The 18,090-nt window shown below is 53.9% G+C and overlaps 1 protein-coding gene across 2 annotated transcripts in view; it reads right to left on the reverse strand.

Annotated features, from left to right (window-relative positions):
• The window catches only part of CCDC12 (coiled-coil domain containing 12), a 46,893-nt gene that overhangs the window by 10,303 nt on the left and 18,500 nt on the right, over positions 1-18,090 (reverse strand). For both annotated transcript variants that reach the window (XM_079933797.1, XM_079933796.1), the window contains exon 2: positions 3,966-4,033. In XM_079933797.1, coding sequence (XP_079789923.1) covers positions 3,966-4,033 — 68 coding nt within the window. The remainder of the gene's footprint in view (positions 1-3,965; positions 4,034-18,090) is intronic.

An 18,090-nucleotide genomic window follows, 5' to 3' on the forward strand; every position in this document is an offset into this window, starting at 1 on the left:
AAAATGCATAGCTGATGGGCACTTAAAGAAGTAGAAACAGCTGATATGCCAAAACTCAAGGACTGAAAAATTAATTATGGCACTCTCAAAGAAATACTAAGCAGCCATTGAGAATTTTATAGAAGCATGTTTATCAAAAGATGATCAAGATATGGTATGTGGGGCTTCCCTGGTGGCGCAGTGGTTGAGAGTCTGCCTGCCGATGCAGGGGACACGGGTTCGTGCCCTGGTCTGGGAGGATCCCACATGCCACGGAGCGGCTGGGCCCGTGAGCCATGGCCGCTGAGCCTGCGCGTCCGGACCCTGTGCTCCACGGCGGGAGAGGCCACAACAGTGAGAGGCCCGCGTATCGCAAAAAAAAAAAACAAAAACAACCACCACCAACAACAACAAAAAAGATACAGTATGTGAAAAGGTTACAAAACAGAAGGATATTCACAGACACAGGCTAATAGGATTTACTAAATTTCCAACAATTGAAAAAAATCTTTAAGTACTTTGAATATCAATTTAAATTTAAAAAGAGGCGTGGAGTAAAGGTTTATGGCAGCTAAGTTGAATCCCAAAGGGCCCACAAGATGAGAACTGAAGTGGCCACACTGGCTGTCGGGGCCCAGGTGGTGGCAGGGCCCAGAGCCTGCACAGTTCACTGCCCCCCACTCTCCTGGGGCCCAATCTATCCCTCAGACCACTCTGGGGGCCGTCCTGGGCTGCAGAATGCAGGCTGCAGGCTGCCCAAAGGAAACACTCTCCACCGCACAGCTGTCGGCAGCCCTGATGCCCACCCCTAGAGCCCCAGCCAAGAGGACACATGGGACAAAGGCCACTGCACTGAGAGTGAAGGTGGTGCAACGGAACCAGGCCTGGCCTGCCCGGGAGCTCGCATGCAGAGGATGGGAAGGGCTCCGTTTCCCCATCTGTGACATGACAGCTGGATGAGCTCAGCTGTTCTCCACCCTGCCTGCACACCAGACAGGGATGGAGGAGGGGTCCCAGTGCCGGTCCCCTCCCTCTCAGCTGGGGAATCTTAGACGAGTCACTTCACTTGTGTGAACTGTGGTTTCCTCACTCATGGTGGATCACAACGTTCCCCCAGAACAGGTTTAATGAGAAGGACTTTCGAGGCACTGGAGATCACAACATACAAGACGAAGACTGTCTTCCATGTAGAAAGGCCCCAGCCGTGCTCCCACTCTCCCCCTACACGAAGGGAAGCACCTGGCCCGGTCACACATCGAGTCGGCTTCCCACGACACCACATCCCTTCTACCAGTTCTCTCTTGATTCACTCTTCCACATTCCTGCGCATAGTCCCGAGCAACAGGATCAGGAAAAACAGGGCGGCCGCAGGTCTCTGTGCTGCTGCCTCAGCACGAGTCACGGAGCCACAGTCCAGCCCCTCTATCCAGGGCCACGACATTCCGGCCTGGAGCGGGAGTGAGGTAACTCAGCAAGTGGGGGCAGGGGCCGCTCTGAGCATCACCGCGAGAGCTCAGCAATATCTGCCGAATCAAGCTGACGTCATGGGTCTGCAAGCACGTCCTGGTGCAAAGCCACCATCCTGGGGACCCAACCGGCAGATGCGAGAAGGCCTGGCATTTGTCAGCCTAAAGGGCTTGGGCACTGGGACAAGGCTGGGCCGGGCCTCAGCTGGGGTGGGACCTTTCTCCATATGGAGTTGGAGAACCGGTTTTCCATCCCCGAGGAAGGAAGGTTCGTGGCCTAGTTCCTTCTCCAGTACGTGACACTCACCCAGGGTGTCCCTGAATGGTGACAGCTCTGGCTGGGTGCAGACCTCAATCCTAAGCCAAGGGGAGGTGACAGCTGTGGGAGCTGAGGGTTTGGGGCTTGCTTGTTCAGGCACTTAAGACACGCTCCCCCGCTCCATGCCCAACAGAGTGTGCAACATCGGCCCTCTCCTCCCACCTGGTAGGGTGGCCACGACTGTTGGCCACAAACCCTACCCTAGACATACCTCCACGGCATACACTAGCCAACTTGCCATCAGGAGGAAGTGACTGAGGGCTTACAAAAAACAACAGCAACTGACATAAATGCCCCTTTTTGTGGCCAGGTTTCCAGGGCTGCCATATCACATCTTACCTAGGCGGCAAGGAGGGGGCTGTGTTAGAGATGAGTCATGGGCGCCCGTGCAATTAACCAAGAGGGAAGGTTGGCTGGGAGAGGGCAGATCCAGCCCAGAGGAGAAGCAGGGGTCCTTCTGGAGGTGGGAACTCGTCTTTCCTTCCCACAGAGCCTGGCCTACGCTAGTCGACCTTCGGGGGACCGACTCCCACTCAATGGGGATTTGGTTGTAGGGGAATACGGTAGGATTTATCCTGAAGAGAGTAATAAAAAAATGTTTAAAGGTATTCTGATCTGTAGATTCCATGTAATTCCAATCAAAACTCTAGCAAACTTTTTATTTATTTTTATTTTATTCTTTTTTGTATTAGTTTATTTTAAATAAGTAGGCAACAATACAAACACGTACACTTGAATGATGCCTACGTTCTGAAATTTTAAGAGGAACTGACATGAGACGGTCCATCCCTTCCACACTCCTTGAAATACCCATGCACAGGGCCACTAAGGAATGGGTTAGGATGAAGGGAAGGGCATCGTCTCCAGAAAGCCACCCCCCCTCCTCTCCTGGTTTCCACAACACATCATTGTCCTCCTCTGTCTCTCTTTACTCTCAGTCACCTTCAGCAAGCTTTAAAAATAGATATTAACAAGCTGATTCTAAAACCTATAAGGAAAGCCAAAGGAACTAAAACAGCCACGATTCTAAATAGGTCTCCTTGGACAGATGGGTAGGAGCATGGGCAGAGAGGAAGGTGGGTGATTCTCCAGCATGGCTGGTGAGGGGTGAGGTCCTGGGGCGCCTGCCGCCAATCCTGCTGGATTCTCCCACTTCCTCAGCCACAACCCCTGGCCCCGCACTGTATCTGCTTAGACAACTGAATCTGCAAAATGACTCAAGGCTCCAGTCAGTAATCAAAACCCTAAGGACAAACCAGAAGAAAACCAAAGAGTCTCTGAGCAGTTACCACAGACCCACCCCCAAGCGCCCAAGTCTGCAGTCACTTGGCAAAAGAGCAATGACCTGGCCTTCATCTCTGTCACCAGAGAGGGCCGCGTGCTGTGCTGGGGGGGGCCAAGGTCCAACAAGACACCCCAGAGCCCAGTGCTAGGGTGACAAGGGTCCCTGCACCACCACTGAGCATCACCAGCCTCTTAGCACAGAGCTGTCGCCTTCTGTGATAACAAGGGAGATGGCAAGGACCCTGCAGGGCTGCTGTGAGGAAGGCGTGAACACACTTTGTAAAGTGTTAAGTCACACGTGCACAGACACACACGCGCCCCTGTGGACTTGCAAAAGCCCCATCTCGTCTGAGATCAGCTCCTGAATAAGAAGGCAGGGATGAGGGGCCTGCACCTGGGGAGGGTTCCAGTCACACTGGTGAAGGAAACAGCAGGCTGTGGCGTCAGGAAGGCCTGCTTCCGAGTGCTGGTCCAGCTTCGTCTGGGGAACACCCCTCCCCACCTGCTGCACCCCCTCAAAGCACAGCCCACTGAGATAAGCTTTCTCAGGGCATCAAGATCTACTCCCCGAAGTGAGCAGGCACCCAGGCTGCTGGCTCAGACAGAGCTTCACACACCAGGGAGAGTCTGGACCTGATTCTGCAGGTGCTGTAGAACCATGTCACCCAAAGTGTTTTCAGAGAAGAGTGAGGGGACATGAGGGTCTGGAATAAAAGGCTGGTGGCTAAGAGTCAGATAGCCAGTGGGGGAAAGGGTGCAGAGAAGGTTCCAACTGTAAGATTGTCCTGTCTGAACAAGGCAGCCATGGGGTGGAGAGGAAGCAACGGGGTAGAGACTGAACGCAGAGTTGGGAGGATGTGGAAGCCAACAGGTACTGGAGGAGAGCGCAGGGCAGAGAGCTGCGTGTGAGGCATTACCTGTGCTTCTCGCCTTCCTCCTCCCCTTCTCTGAGCTGCTTGGTCTTTGGCTCCCCATCTTCCTTGTCCTGCAAAGGAAGGGAGAAAACGAGCTGCTCAAATTAACACTCCTTCCAGGAGCTAGACAGCCTGGCCAGGACCAGCTTGGCATTCCAGCCTCCAAGTGGGGCACATGCCTGCTGCAACCGACGGGGCACAATGCTGGAGCCACAATTCCCACCCCTCAACTCCCTCAGCAGAATTTAAAACCCATGACCCTGGGCTTCCCCAGTGGCGCAGTGGTTGAGAATCTGCCTGCCAATGCAGGGGACACGGGTTCAAGCCCTGGTCCGGGAAGATCCCACATGCTGCGGAGCAACTAAGCCTGTGCACCACAACTACTGAGCCCACGAACCACAACTGCTGAAGCCCCCGCGCCACAACTACTGAGCCCACGCGCCTAGAGCCCGTGCTCTGCAACAAAAGAAGCCACCGCAATGTGAAGCCCGCGCACCGCAACGAAGAGTAGCACCCACTTGCTGCAACTAGAGAAAGCCCAGGCACAGCAACAAGGACCCAATGCAGCCAAAAATAAATAAATAAATTAACAAAACAAAACCAAACCATGATCCCAGCCCAGGCCCAGACCAGGGTGGCCCTCAGAGAACACTAGCAGGAAGAGCTGGAAGGTCTTAGGTGGTGAGAGATGATGCTGGTCAGTGCCGCCGAGGGCCCACGCTGGCAGGCCACCAGCCACCCTCATGTGTCGGGAGAGTCACCAGCAAGCAGAGCAGCACAAAAGCTCAGGTCTCCTGACCGCCACCCCCTGCCTTCCAGGCCAGAGGCCTCTCCAGAAACACCTATTTGGTTCCCTTTAGGAGCAGCATAACTCGAATTAGGACCAGGCTTGTAACAGGTTCACTCCTGCAATGCATTCAGGGGGACGGAGGGAAGGGGAATTAGTTTGAAGTTTCCATGGGAAAAATTTCTAAATGTGGTTATCTTCCTCTTCCCCCTTCCCCACCTCTTTGTAAGTCTAGAGAAGCCATGTTCCTCTCAACCCTGACAGAGTGTGCTTGCTCTCAGGTGCGCCGAGGGCCCAGCAGAAGGACACCCCCATGCTGCTTCCACCTGCAGCAGGAAACACCTTCCTGGGCTTTCTTCCTTACCATGTGACCACTGCAGTTGGATCAGACCTGCCTGCAGACAAACGAACATGGAGGGCGTGCTCTCGCATGCGCCCACGCCCCCAGTGTCTGTCCTGAGAAAATCTGGGACAGAGCCCTGCCCGGGGTCTCCCTGCGTGCCAGGGCTGGCCCTCCAGAGGGGATCAATGTGCCCCTGATAACTGGCCATGACCTGCCTTTGACTTGCTGGAGCATGTTCCGAGGAGACACTTGGAAGCCCCTGCCATGGGGGACCTGCTGCAATGGAGAAAAGAACATATAAATTGTAAGTAAAATAGCTCCTTGTACCACCTCTCCTAGAGATTTGTTTCTGTCACTGACAACGGCCTCCCCGAGAGTGGCATTTGCATTATGAGTCACTTCCTGCCAGTGCTCATCGTGGAGACCCTGGAAACCACCAGACTGCGCCATTTGTTGGCCACACACCTATGGGCAAGGAGACCACCCAAACCAGGCTCGGAGTCCTGGACGAGAGAAAGGTTTCTGTGATGTGAATAGAGCAAGATGTTCCCCTGGCTCTCTCAACCCAGGGCGGCTCAGTCTCCTGGGGATGAGGCAGCAGGAACCACAACAGCTACATGAGTGAGGTCAACATGGGTCTGTGGGGTAGGTAGGGGGCTTCCTACCTTTCTACTAAGGGGTGGGCAGAATTTGGGTGTTACAGGATGGGGAGACAGGAACAGGAAGGGCACTCCCAGAGGGGAGCAAGCTTGAGCAAAGGCGGGGTGTGGTCTGAAGAACACACAGGTGGTTGGAGCAGCAGGCAGGGCGCAGGTGAATTCAGGTAAGGCTGTCAAGGGGTGGGGCCGATCACAGAGGGCTCTGGCCAGTGTTCCAGGGCAACGGGAGCAGAGCTGCTGGAGGAAGGACCAGAGGCCTTTCCCAAGAGCCTGCTGACGGGCTGGGCAGGGAGGCCCTGGGGCAGAAGCATTTGTTTGGTGATGGCCAAAGAGGTAAGGGGAGCAGGCGTACAAACTCTCAACTGAGAAACATGTTAAGACTCCCCACATGGCTCCCAGGCTGCATGCACCCCTCCCTGACAAATGCTAGTGATTATGGGAAGCCAGAAGCCAGGACATAGGAACTAAAAGCTCCTTCCTAATTGCCAGCCAGTGGACTCCCTGATGGCCAGAGGTCCTGCAGCAGGGGAAGAAGGTGGCAGACACCTCCCCTTGGTGAGAAAGGACAGAGGTGGAAGAGCAGCAAAGGCTCAGCTTTCCCCCGAAGTGGGCTGATGGGCAAGCCCACAGGAAGGCTTCTTTCCATGAGGGCCCTGTTAACCTGGGCCAGCTGGAGGCAGAGGTTGGGGACTGTGGAAACAGCCTTTGGGAGCAACTCCTTTGCAAACACCATGCACGTTCACAGCCCCTGAGCAAGGGCAAACTCAGCAGCGCAGCTGCCACCACCCTCCTGGGGTCCCGGAGACACTCAAGTGTCTCGGCAAAGGCCAAGTTATTCATTAATGAGAAAACACCCAATGATCTAAATGACATTTTAAAAACATGCCCCGCAGTCTGGTGGGCCGTGCAGACTGCTGAGGTTAAGGAAGACCCCAGCCTGGGAGGTTGTGCAAGAGCAGGGGCTCTAGAATGGTACCCATATGTGCGTGGAGCCGGAGCCGGTGAACAAATGAACAGGCCACATAAGTGCAGGGACGAGGCGCGCTCCAGTCGGCCCACTCAAAGGCAACTCAGGTAGCACGGTGAGCATCTCTGAGCAGGGAAATGGCTTTGGGGCAACCCTGGCCTAGGTCACAAGGCAGGACTTGCACTGCTTGGGACAGTGGTAGGAGGCACTGACCAGTTTCACGGCCCACCCAGCCTGAGAGACTCGAAGGTCCTCAGAACTGGAGGGCTCACAGGACGACCGCCTTCCGAGTCCTCAAATCAACCCATGGGGGAAGCTGGCAAATGACCGCCACGGAAAGGAAAGATTGTCCCAAGGTCACAGCATCTGTCAGTGGTAGCTGGGGTTCTGGATCAAGGTCCTCCTGAACTCCTGCATTTTTGCCAAGGAGACAGGAGAGGCACTTAGTTTCTAAAACCAGCTCTGAACCCAGTCACCTCTCCCATGCTCCCCTCACAGTTCAGATTTGGCCACGTGCATTCAGACCAGTCACAGCCAGCCTGGGCCTAGGTCTAAGCCCTGGAGGACACCCATGGGAGTGCAGGCAGGGCCCGAGGTACACAGCGTCCCAGGGAATCTAGAGACATCTCACCCACCCCCAGACCCTTAAATGTAACTCGCTGCCTAGCCCCGCCTACACACACCCTTCCCCAATCTCCCGCCTTTCTCCCTCCTTCCAACCCCATGTTCTGTCCCACCCTGATAGGTCCCCACCACAGCCAAGCCCACAGCTATTCCCCCCACCCTTGCCTGCCGCCAGCTACCCGCTACACTCTGGAGAACACAGCAGCCTGCTGCACCCTCCTCCTCTTTCTAATCCATCTCCCCTACATCTCTCTCCACCTTATCCATCCACATGGACGGAGGGTGTCCTCTGCTCAAAGCTCTCATTGGTCCCCATACCCTGAGGAACAGCATTCTCCTCAAGGTGCAGCCTCCCAAGGCCTCAGCACTCTCCCTGTAGCCCATCCATACTGGCCTTGTCCAGAATACCCTGACACCGGACCCTCTGTCCCACATCCTGATCTGTCCGTTCTGACTACCCCGAACAAAGCCCACCCTCTGGCCAGTTCTGGACTCCAGCTCAAAGGCTACCTCCTCAAGGCAGCCTTCTGAGGTTCCCAGGCAACAGGCTCTGTCACTCCTCTGGGACCAAGACACAAGCCTGTTGTCATTCCTACTCATCATCAGGCCTCTGTGTCCCTTCCAAGTCCCTCTCAGTGTGGAGACGTCTCCTAGAGCTCTTGTAGGCGTAGCCATGAGCCTGGACTACATCACCTTCATTAACTCTGTGCTAACTTAACTACCACTCTCTCCACCAACTCCAGAAGAGCCAAATTCTTAGAACACTGGTGGCTGGAGAGCAGGAAAGCCAAGGCCTGGACTGGGGTCCTCCCCACAGCCCGCCTGCCTGTTACTGGAGGTACCCCACATTTCTGACCCCGGCCCAGGTTTCCACACCTAGGCCCTGCCCCTGCTCTCACCTCCCTCAGAGCCCACAGGAGGAAGGGGCCTCTGAGGCAGGACTTCAGGGCCTCTCAAAAACAGCTCTGCCCCAAACAGAGCCTGACGGACCTGTTTCATAAAATTAGCGTTGTGCAAGATTGGTGTTATTTCTTCTTTAAATATATGACAAGACCTCATCTTGGCCTGAAGTTTTCTTTGTGAGGTTTTAGGTATGGGGCTCATTAGATTTTCTATTTCCTCCTGAGTCAGTCTTATTATATCGTGTCTTTCAAGGAATATCCATTCATACTGAATTTACTGGCATAAAGTCGCTTATAATATTCCCTTATTATCCTTTTTTTAAAAATTTATTTATTTATTTTTGGCTGCATTGGATCTTCGTTGCTGTGCGCAGGCTTTCCCTAGCTGCAGTGAGCAGGGGCTACTATTCGTTACAGTGCGCGGACTTCTCATTGTGGTGGCTTCTCTTGTTGCAGAGCACGGGCTCTAGGCACACAGGCTCAGTAGTTGTGGCACATGGGCTCAGCAGTTGTGGCTCGTGGGCTCCAGAGCACAGGTTCAGTAGTTGTGGCACACGGGCTTAGCTGCTCCGCAGCATGTGGGATCTTCCCGGACCAGGGCTCGAACCTGTGTCCCCTCCATTGGCAGGTGGATTCTTAACCACTGCACCACCAGGGAAGCCCCCCTTATTATCCTTTTAATGTCTGTAGGATCTGTGGTGATATCCACTGATATTGATAATTTGTGTGTTTTCTCTTTCCTTATTAGACCAGCTGAAGGTTTATCAATTTTGGGACATGTCCAGACTTGGTGTTTTTTTTCGTTTTTGTTTTTTTAATTTTTTGGCCACGCCAGGCGGCATGCAGGATCTTAGTTCCCCGACCAGGGATCAAATCCATGCCCCCAGCAGTGGAAGTACGGAGTCTTAACCACTGGAAGTCCCAAGACTTGGTGTTTTAACTCCGTGTTTGCTCCTCAGTCCCCTCTCAGAAGGAGCCCTCACTAGCTGAATGCACCTGCCTCTGGATGGTATACAAAATGGGGGGCGGGGAGATCAATCCATACTTGCTGCCTGAATGTAGGGCGACTACCGGAAGTAGCTCAATTAACCACCAGAAATGTAGAAAAGCAGGGGGAGAAGGGAGGCTGCTGCATCTCCTCCTGCTGACCTCCCCACCCAGGCAAAGACAAGGGTCCCTCTTCCCTTGTACCCCTGGACCCCTTTGTGTGCTGGGTCTGCCTTAGACACAAGGATAAAGGAAACAAGAACCCTGCCCACAAGGAGCTCAAGGAGCAGGTTTAGACAATGGTAACTGTGCCAAGAGTGAGGAGGAAAGCTTCATTCAGTTTTGTATACTTGGAGAATCGGCAAGGAACAGGTGTTGTCAGGGAAGGAGGTTACCCTTCAACTCAACTCTAAATGTCAAATGGGGACTTGCCAAGTGGCTAAAGAAGGCAGAACATTCCTGGGAATGGTACTTGCCTGGCAGACATGAGAGCAGAGCAAGGGCACTGATAAGACCTGTAGGGCAGACCCAGGTGGCTGGCCCACCCAAGACTGCGGGGGTCAGGAGTAGAGGGGGGCTGACAGGGTCTTCCTCCAGTGCTCTGGGTGGGCGGAGGCTGATGCTTGGAAAGGCACTTTGGCAGCCTGGAGAGGGAGTGGTGGGAGGGGACGGAGACTAGAAACCAGGTGAGATGCTCCACTCCCAGCCTGGACCTGTCCCTACCTGTTCTTTGTGCGTGTGCGCTGGGGAGGGTGGTTAAGAGTAACTGAGGGCCAGGTGGGTGCCATCAGGGGCAGATGTGCCGAGGCAGGGGCGCTTGCTTTGAGGGGACAAGGAATAAGCCCCTCCCTCATCCGAAGAGGAGCTGCTGCCTGGGGCTCTCCCTTCCAGAAGAAAAAGAGGCAGGAAAGGGTTAACAGACACTTCAACTTCTGGTCTAGGTTCCTCCCACCATGAGACCATTACTGAAGCAGCTGGAGAGCCAACAGAAACTCACAGGTACAGAAACACTTTCCAGTGCCCAGGCAAACATGCCTCATTAGCTCTGAGTATGCCTGGGGTACTGTCCATGGAAACAGCCCTTCTGTTCAACAATCAAGAGAACAGGCTCCAAACCCTAGTTCCCTAAGAAGAGGTGAAACTGGCCCCAGTTTGAGCCTTTCCAGTTCCAACTTGGCCCAGGGTGGGGAAAAGTCAAAGAGACATGGGCACAGATGCCAGGAAGTGGGGAGCAGGAAGGCACTAACAATGCTGAGGGCAAACCTGGCAGGTTTCACAGTATCACCCTGCTGCCCATCCTCAGAGCCAGGGCAGCCCCATATGGGGCAAAGGGACTTCCTGTCGGGTGCAGCTGCAGCCGGAGCTGTGCTCCAAGGGCACTTAGCAGGCAGGGCAGTCACCCAGAGTCTGACTCACCCTGAAGATGCAATGATAAGCCCTGGGCCGAACACCACCACGCCTGGGCACAGAAACTGCATGGCTCTCTACTGCCCAGAGACCAGGGAAGGCGGTGGGGAGGGGAGGTTCCAACAGGCAGCTTGGGCGGCAGGGCCCCTGACTCTGGGCCCTGGCACTCAGTTTGCTGCTGGGATGGCCTGGCCGGTGTGCCCACTGCTCAGTAGGCAGAGAGATTCTTGAAGGCAGATGCTTGTCTTAGCCACCTGTACCCGTGGGCCTGACACCGCCTACAGCAGGCACAGCACAGTGGTTGAGCTCATGGGCTCTGGGTGGGAATGTGTCTGGCAAGCCCGGCTCAATTTCACCTTGCTGTGTGACCTTGGGCAAGCCATTCAATCTGTCTGGCCTGGGTTTCCCCATGTATGAAAACCAGGACTATCATACCAACATCATGGCAATATTACAAGAAAGAAATGACCAGGGAGGAAGGAGGAAGGTCTGTGGCTTGGGTAACGGGACAGCAGACCCTGAGGGGCAGGGAGAATTGGGCCAGGGCAAGAAGGGAAGGGCCGCAGAGAAACCATGAGGCCACAGGCCCAGACTGCTGGCAGCTGCAGAGGTCACGGTAAGTTTTCACTTTGTTTTCACCAGGCTTTCTCTGCAATCCCGAGATGGGCAGTATGATAACATCTGCTCCACGAAGACGACGTCAGAAGACATGTCAGACAATCTGTACAGGGGGAACAGGTCTTCTGATTCCCCGTTCAGTGCTTCACCAAGGATCAGAGAGTTCAGAAGGGGAGGGTGGGCCCAGAGCTGAGAGCCACTGCTCTCCTGTGGGTGTGGACATTCCCTAAAGGCTTGTGAGCGGAGAGAACAAAGCGAACAAAGCTCCCAGGGAGTTGAGGGCTGGGAGAACAGAAAGGGAGCGGGAGATAAGGACTGCAGATAAGAGCCGGAACTAGGTCAGTGGCGATGGGATAGAACAAGGGGGTGCCTGAATGCTGCAAGGGGACAGGAAGAAGTCAGGGACGACTGAGGTCCTGACCCTGACTCACTGGGAGAATGAAGGCGCCTTTAACAAAAAAGGTGGCAGTGCTTAGGCGACAAAGAGAAAGGGTGCGGCAGCTTTCAGGATGACCAAGGTTGAGGCCTAATGCCTGGAGTCTGGCGATGGCCGGTGCAGACAATGGCTGAGGCTCCAGTGCCTGTCAAGGTGTCCTCAGCAGCAGAAAATGGGCCCACTCCTCAGGAGAGGCAGGGCCGGCCCCACCACTGATACCCCATCCCGAGGCCCAGGCAACGGCATGCATGGCCTTGCCCCAGATGACTGCTGACGTCCTGCGTGTGGCAGACTAGTGTGGGGAGGTGGCCCCAAGCCAAGTCGGGTCCTATTCTTGCCACAAGTGCAACTGGGGAACCAGTCGTGCTCAAAGAGGGTGGCAGATAACCCCTCCAGCAGACTGTTAGTCAACAAATATTGACTGGCTCCCTCCTGCTAGGTACTCCACACTGGCCGAGGAGAAAAAAAGAACAAGCAGGCACCTAGTGTTCACAGACCAGGGTGGGGACTCAGCCTGGGTCCATGCACAGGATTCCAGAGGTCCATGATCAGACACACACACAGGCCAGGTGTGCAAAGGCTCATTTTTCTGGAGTAAGAATCCACAGCTCTTCAGATTCTCAAGGGGGTGACGACCCAGAGGAGGAAAGGGAAGGTGACAACAGCATGGTGGGGAAGGAAGTTCTTTGGGTGGCACTTGAGGTATCTGGGGAGGCTCTCCAAAGGAAGTACAGTACCACCTGTCTTGCATTTTATTATTTTTATCTTTTTAAATTAATTAATTTAATTTTGGCTGCGTTGGGTCTTCGTTGCTGCATGCAGGCTTTCTCTAGCTGCGGCAAGCAGGGGCTACTCTTCATTGCGGTGCGGGGGCTTCTCATTGCGGTGGCTTCTCTTGTTGCGGAGCATGGGCTCTAGGTGCGCAGGCTTCAGTAGCTGTGGCACATGGGCTTCAGCAGTTGTGGCTCACGGGCTCTAGAGCACAGGCTCAGTAGTTGTGGCGCACGGGCTTAGTTGCTCCGCGGCATGTGGGATCTTCCCCGACCAGGGCCTGAAGCCGTGTCCCCTGTATTGGCAGGTGGATTCTTAACCACTGTGCCACCAGGGCAGCCCTCTGTCTTCATTTTAAAGGCTGAGTGGAAAGAGGGGCTGGGGGATGGGCAGCAGAGGGAACAACTATCACTGTGAGTGTGCACAGGGTTGCTAGGGCCCTTCCACTGCTCCCACATCCTCTGCAGGAAAGCCTTTGGAAGGTCACACTGAGGGCAGAGCAAAGACCAGTCCCCTCCTTTCCTTCATACACAGTCAGCCTGGACCAGTTCCTTTGGGCAGCCAGGCAAGACTCCCAACTCCCGCCCAGACACCTGTAGGGGGCACTGTGGTTTGCAGGAAGCCAGGCAGCAGGACTGGACAGGCCGGAAAATCACTCTCCACTGCTTACCAACGGTGAGACTGTGGGCACCTGCGGGACCTCTCCAAGGCTCTTGTTCCCTCCCCTGTTAAAGTGGGGCTGGTGCTATGTCACAGGGTGTTTGAGGATTAAACAAGCTAACTTGGGGTCCACCATCTGGTACAGGACCCCCCATGACACCCATTATGGGAAACAACCTGCTGGCATCCTGGGGTGTTCCGAGTCCTGCCATCCATCAGCAGTGAGCCTAACTCTTGCTGCATCCTCCTGGGGAACCAGATGTTCCCTCTCCTTCCCCCGCCACCACCTGCTTGCCTGACCCCTCAGTATCCTTTTCTGATAGTGCTTCTTTATTTTCTGCCAAGTTTCTGTAAATGACAAATTTTAATTTTTAAAATTGAGACTCAAATTAAGAACGACCTGTCTGACTCCTTCAGGGGCCCCAGGCTGGAAGAGCAGATACCACATCTGTGAGGCTTTCCTACAGAAACCTTGTTCTGCACCCACCACAAAACTCCACGGCAGCTGAAAGATGGTTGGTGGGTTACAGCACTTTCCCCTGGCTGTGCGGGCTGAAAGTTACACCCCGTTTTAGCAGAGGGCATTCTTCCCAGGCAGGCCCTCTAATGATAACTGTCCCAGACATTCGATTTTACCTGGAGTTGCCTACAAGAGATTTTGTCTATCACCTGTCTTCCTGCCTAGATTCAAGCTTCAAGAAGCCTGTCCATCACTGTTCCCCAGCACCTGGCACATGACAGCAGGGTAACAATAGCCAGTGAATGAATTGACAAGTCGGGGGTAGGCAGGATGCACATGCTAATTCCCCCGCTTACAGATGAGGTTCTCCTCCCCAAGTTGGTTGTCTGAGCCTCCAAACAGCGCTCGTGCCTCAGACATCACTGGGCTTGTGATGTCGGACCCTACACTCTTTCCGTCAGTTTGAGGAGACAGACAACTGGAAGCCCACTTCCCTGCCTCTACACACACAGTTCCTTTTACCAACACATCCGCTTGTTCACCGCTAAGCTGTCTGTTCTATCCTCCCCTCTGACAATTACCCGCGCCTCTGCTTCTTTCCCAGAGAATGAGGGCAAAAATCTCAACCGTGCCCACTCCCTAAGAGAGTGGTAAGAATCAAATCTGACTAGGTTCCATAAAATTAGAAGACTTCCCAATAAAAGGTGAGCTCTGGGGAGGGCTGGACCCAATTGTTATTCAACTCTGTTCTACTGTATTTCCTACAACAGCAGTTGTAACAGTATGCCAGGCAATTGATTATTCAATTAATTGAAATAACATTTAAATTAATCAGCATAAAAATTTAATAAGGTCAATACCGCTTTCTCCTTTCACAGATAAAACTGGAGGCCCAATGCTGTTACTATTAAGTAACCCACCCAGAGTCACACTGCTTGGGGTTGCCAGCGCCCAAAGGGTGGCATGGGCCCCATGCCTAAGTGGCTCCCCCACAAAGCCCAGCCCTCTGCTCTGATCCTACTCCCACCCACCTCAAATACACAGGTGGTCTCACTGGCATCCAATGGCACTCAGCATCACATTACAGGGCTGATATCTCTTCCCGGTGACATTTCAGAGAGACATGACCAAACCATCAGGAGCCCCACATACAGACATTTCTGGGCCAGGAACTCCAATCCCAGGAAAGCACCAAAGGAGACAAAAGAGCAATGTATGTAGAGGCAGTCACAGCTGTGTTTCTCATAACAGGCAGAAGTGGAGCCAGGAGGGAGATGTGACCTGCCGGACACAGTGAGGCAGGCCAGCTGCTTGCTGAAGTAGCAACCTGATGGGCATCACCGTGAGATAGAATAGGACTATGAGGGGTGTGGAGCCCACACACGTAACCATGAGTGAGACCACGGCAACACCTGACGCAGAATGGTCACAGACTTCACAGGCTCACACAGCAGGGCTGTGGGCAGTGCTTCTTCCGTTTCCTTTAATTCTGTTGTCAAAATGACTTAATAACAAAATGATTTAAAAACAAGAGTGACACGAGGAACCCAGCTGCCTGTGGCTCACTGCTTGACTGTACTCACACCATAAACAGACTCTCCTGACCTTCACCTGGCTCAACAGGAAAGCAGGAAACCATGGGTGGCCCTCAGGCCCAACACAGTCCAGTCAATCTTTAATGACCTTTCTCAAGCTTAAAAAAAAAAAAGCAAAAACTAAAAACCCAGCATTGGTGGGGAAAGAAGAGGACAGACTGAGGCCTGCACACACCAGCGTCCCTGTGCGCCCAGGGACATGCCCCGCAGTCACACTACAGGCCGAGGGGCCTCCAATCAGGCCAAACATCTCCTGCTGAATAATCAGCGTGAAAATTTCCGTTAAGAACTTAACTGATGGCAAATGATGAGGTTACCTCCCCTCCCCTCCCCCTGCCCCACCATTTCCCTTTGGTGGAAGGAGGGGGAAAACGTCTCCCCTGCCATAAAGCAGAACTCACAACCACCAGGACTTCCTCACCATGCTAGACTCACAGCTGAAACAAGAGCAAGCGAATCCCAATGGCAAATGATAAGGTCCCTGAAGCTCCCCTGCCCTGGTATGGGACAGCCTCACATGGCACTGCGGGGGGAGCTGGCCTGGAGCCCCCTCCCTATCGCATCACAGGGGACAGCCAGAGTCACCAGGCACGGGGAATGGGGGGCCCAGACGATCAGCTGTGGGGAATGGAAGAGCCACCCGGAAGCTCAGGTCCTGAGGACACGCCGCTGGTGTCTGACCCTCTTCAGATCCGCAGGGCTGAAGAGCACACAGGCCTCCCCCTTGCACCTGAACTCTGGCTGGTGGGCGGGATTCTGAGGCGGAGTCCCGAAGGGAGGTCCCAGGGAGCCTATCTCCTGTGTGTTCACCATCCCTGGATCCAGTGGAAGCAGCAAGCAAGGGTCTGAAAACCCCAGTGAATGGCCCCTGAAATGACACCCTTCCACACGCCCCACACACACCTAAGCACATGTGACTGTTCACACCGATGCTGGGTGCCCCCAAGTGGTTCCCCAACAGCCACCAACAGGACAACATCAGGGCTCCTGTTACCAACATCACGCGGCTGGCTTATTAAAAGCCTGTGATCGACTAACATGTGCAGCTCTTCTCCACGTGGACAGGTGTCAAAGCAACCCCAGTCCATGCCTGAACAACAGATTTTGGAAACTTAACTGTCTTAGTAGACTTCACACACAGTGAAGTTGATCTTGCTGACATGGCTGCTGCCTGCAGACGTTTAAATAAGCCCCTGAACTCCTCCCAAAGGGCAGGTCTGCTTTTCCTTCAGAAAAATCTCAGCCCAACCAACTCCCAAGTCCATGTGCCTGCCACATTGCTTCATTTCTTCATTCGAATGTTTACAGAGTGCCTCTGGGTCTTGTCATCTGGCAGACAAAAAGGTGACTAAGATGTGATTGCTGTCCTCAGGGACTTGAGGGGCAGGTGAACGGGGAAGCAGACAGGTGAACGGAGAGTCCCCACACAGCGAGGCCGTGAATTCCTGGGTGCTAGGGGAATGCAGAGTGACTAACAGCTGAGGGGAAGACAAAACCTCAGCTCACCTGGAGGAACACTCAAGGCAGAGCGGGCATGGCAGGGAGCGCCGGAGTTACTGGAAGGAGTGGGTGTACTGAGGCTGGGCCTTGTGTCCATGGAGAGGGCAGAGACCCCCAAGGTGCACCTGGAGGAGGGACCCAGCATAGGAAGGCCTGCCCCATGGGCTACAGACTTTATCCCATGAGCACTGAGAAGCCAGTGAAAGGACAGGCAAGGAGGTGGCAAAAATGTGCTGAGAGTGTTATTTATAAAGAACATTCAGAAAGGGCGAGAAAGTGCAGGGCTCACTGGTTGAGGCCACTGGAAAAACAAGCCACATATGGGTTCAAAAAGCCACCTCCTTACCCCAAGGATGGCAGATGGCAGCTGCCTCTGAGCCTGTCTGGAGGGATAGACTCTTCCAGCTGCACGGTACCATGCTGTGCTTGCAAAGCTGCCCACACTTCACTCAGGCACACAGGGCCTCTCGTCCCCACAACTACCCTGGGATCAGGCGTTATCATCCCGCCCAAACGACAAGGTTCGTAACAACTAAGGAACTTACTCAACGGTTCACAGCTAATAAAAGACAGGTCAGCATTTAAACTGAAGTTCCTGATTGCATCATGCTTCCAAAACTCAAATAAATAGCCTCAAAGCTTGGGTGTGCTTTCTGCACAGTAGCCACAGAAGTGTGACCATGTCCATTACCAAGTGAGAAAAGTAACAAAACCATAAACTGTTAGGGCTGCAAAGACCTCAGATATCATCCGGTACAACATGAACTAGATCCAGTGGCCCAGGGAGGGTGTTAGAAATCAAACTGACCACATCAGAATCTTCCACTGTAAGACCCAGGAATCTGAATGTTTCAAGAGCCTGCCCACTCCCAGGTCATGATTCTACCACATGGCCCGATTGAGGAGCTTCTGAGTCAGACCACATCCCTCCTCTCAAAGAGGCTGACCCACGGGAGGAAGTGACCTGTATGATGCCACCCCAAGCTGCCTGAGTGCCTACTGTGGTCACCAGGGTGGGTGGGCTCTGGATCAGAGCAGGCAGGATGAGAAGAAACACAGAAATCTCTCATACAACACAGACGTCCTGAGCGCCACAAGAGACCCAAGTAAAGTACAGGACAAGAAGGGCAAGAGCTAGGGCTAAACTGGACCTCAGGTCTCTGGACTTCAATTTGACTGGTATGTTGTCTATTTTACCATGTTGCCTGGAGCCATGGAGGAAGGTGACTGGAACTTCAATTCCCAAGTCATTCTATGGGCTGCCCAATGGCCACGCCCCTCCCTTACTTGGGAAGGCTCCACGTGCAGCCTCCAGGGAAGAAGAGCCAGCTGCAGCCTATAAAGTGCCCCCCACTCACTGTCCCAGCTGTGGGGAGGCGCCAGCAGCACAGACTTCTCTCTGGCGGCATCAG

This window comes from Stenella coeruleoalba (assembly GCF_951394435.1).
Source record: "Stenella coeruleoalba genome assembly, chromosome: 10".
NCBI lineage: Eukaryota > Metazoa > Chordata > Mammalia > Artiodactyla > Delphinidae > Stenella > Stenella coeruleoalba.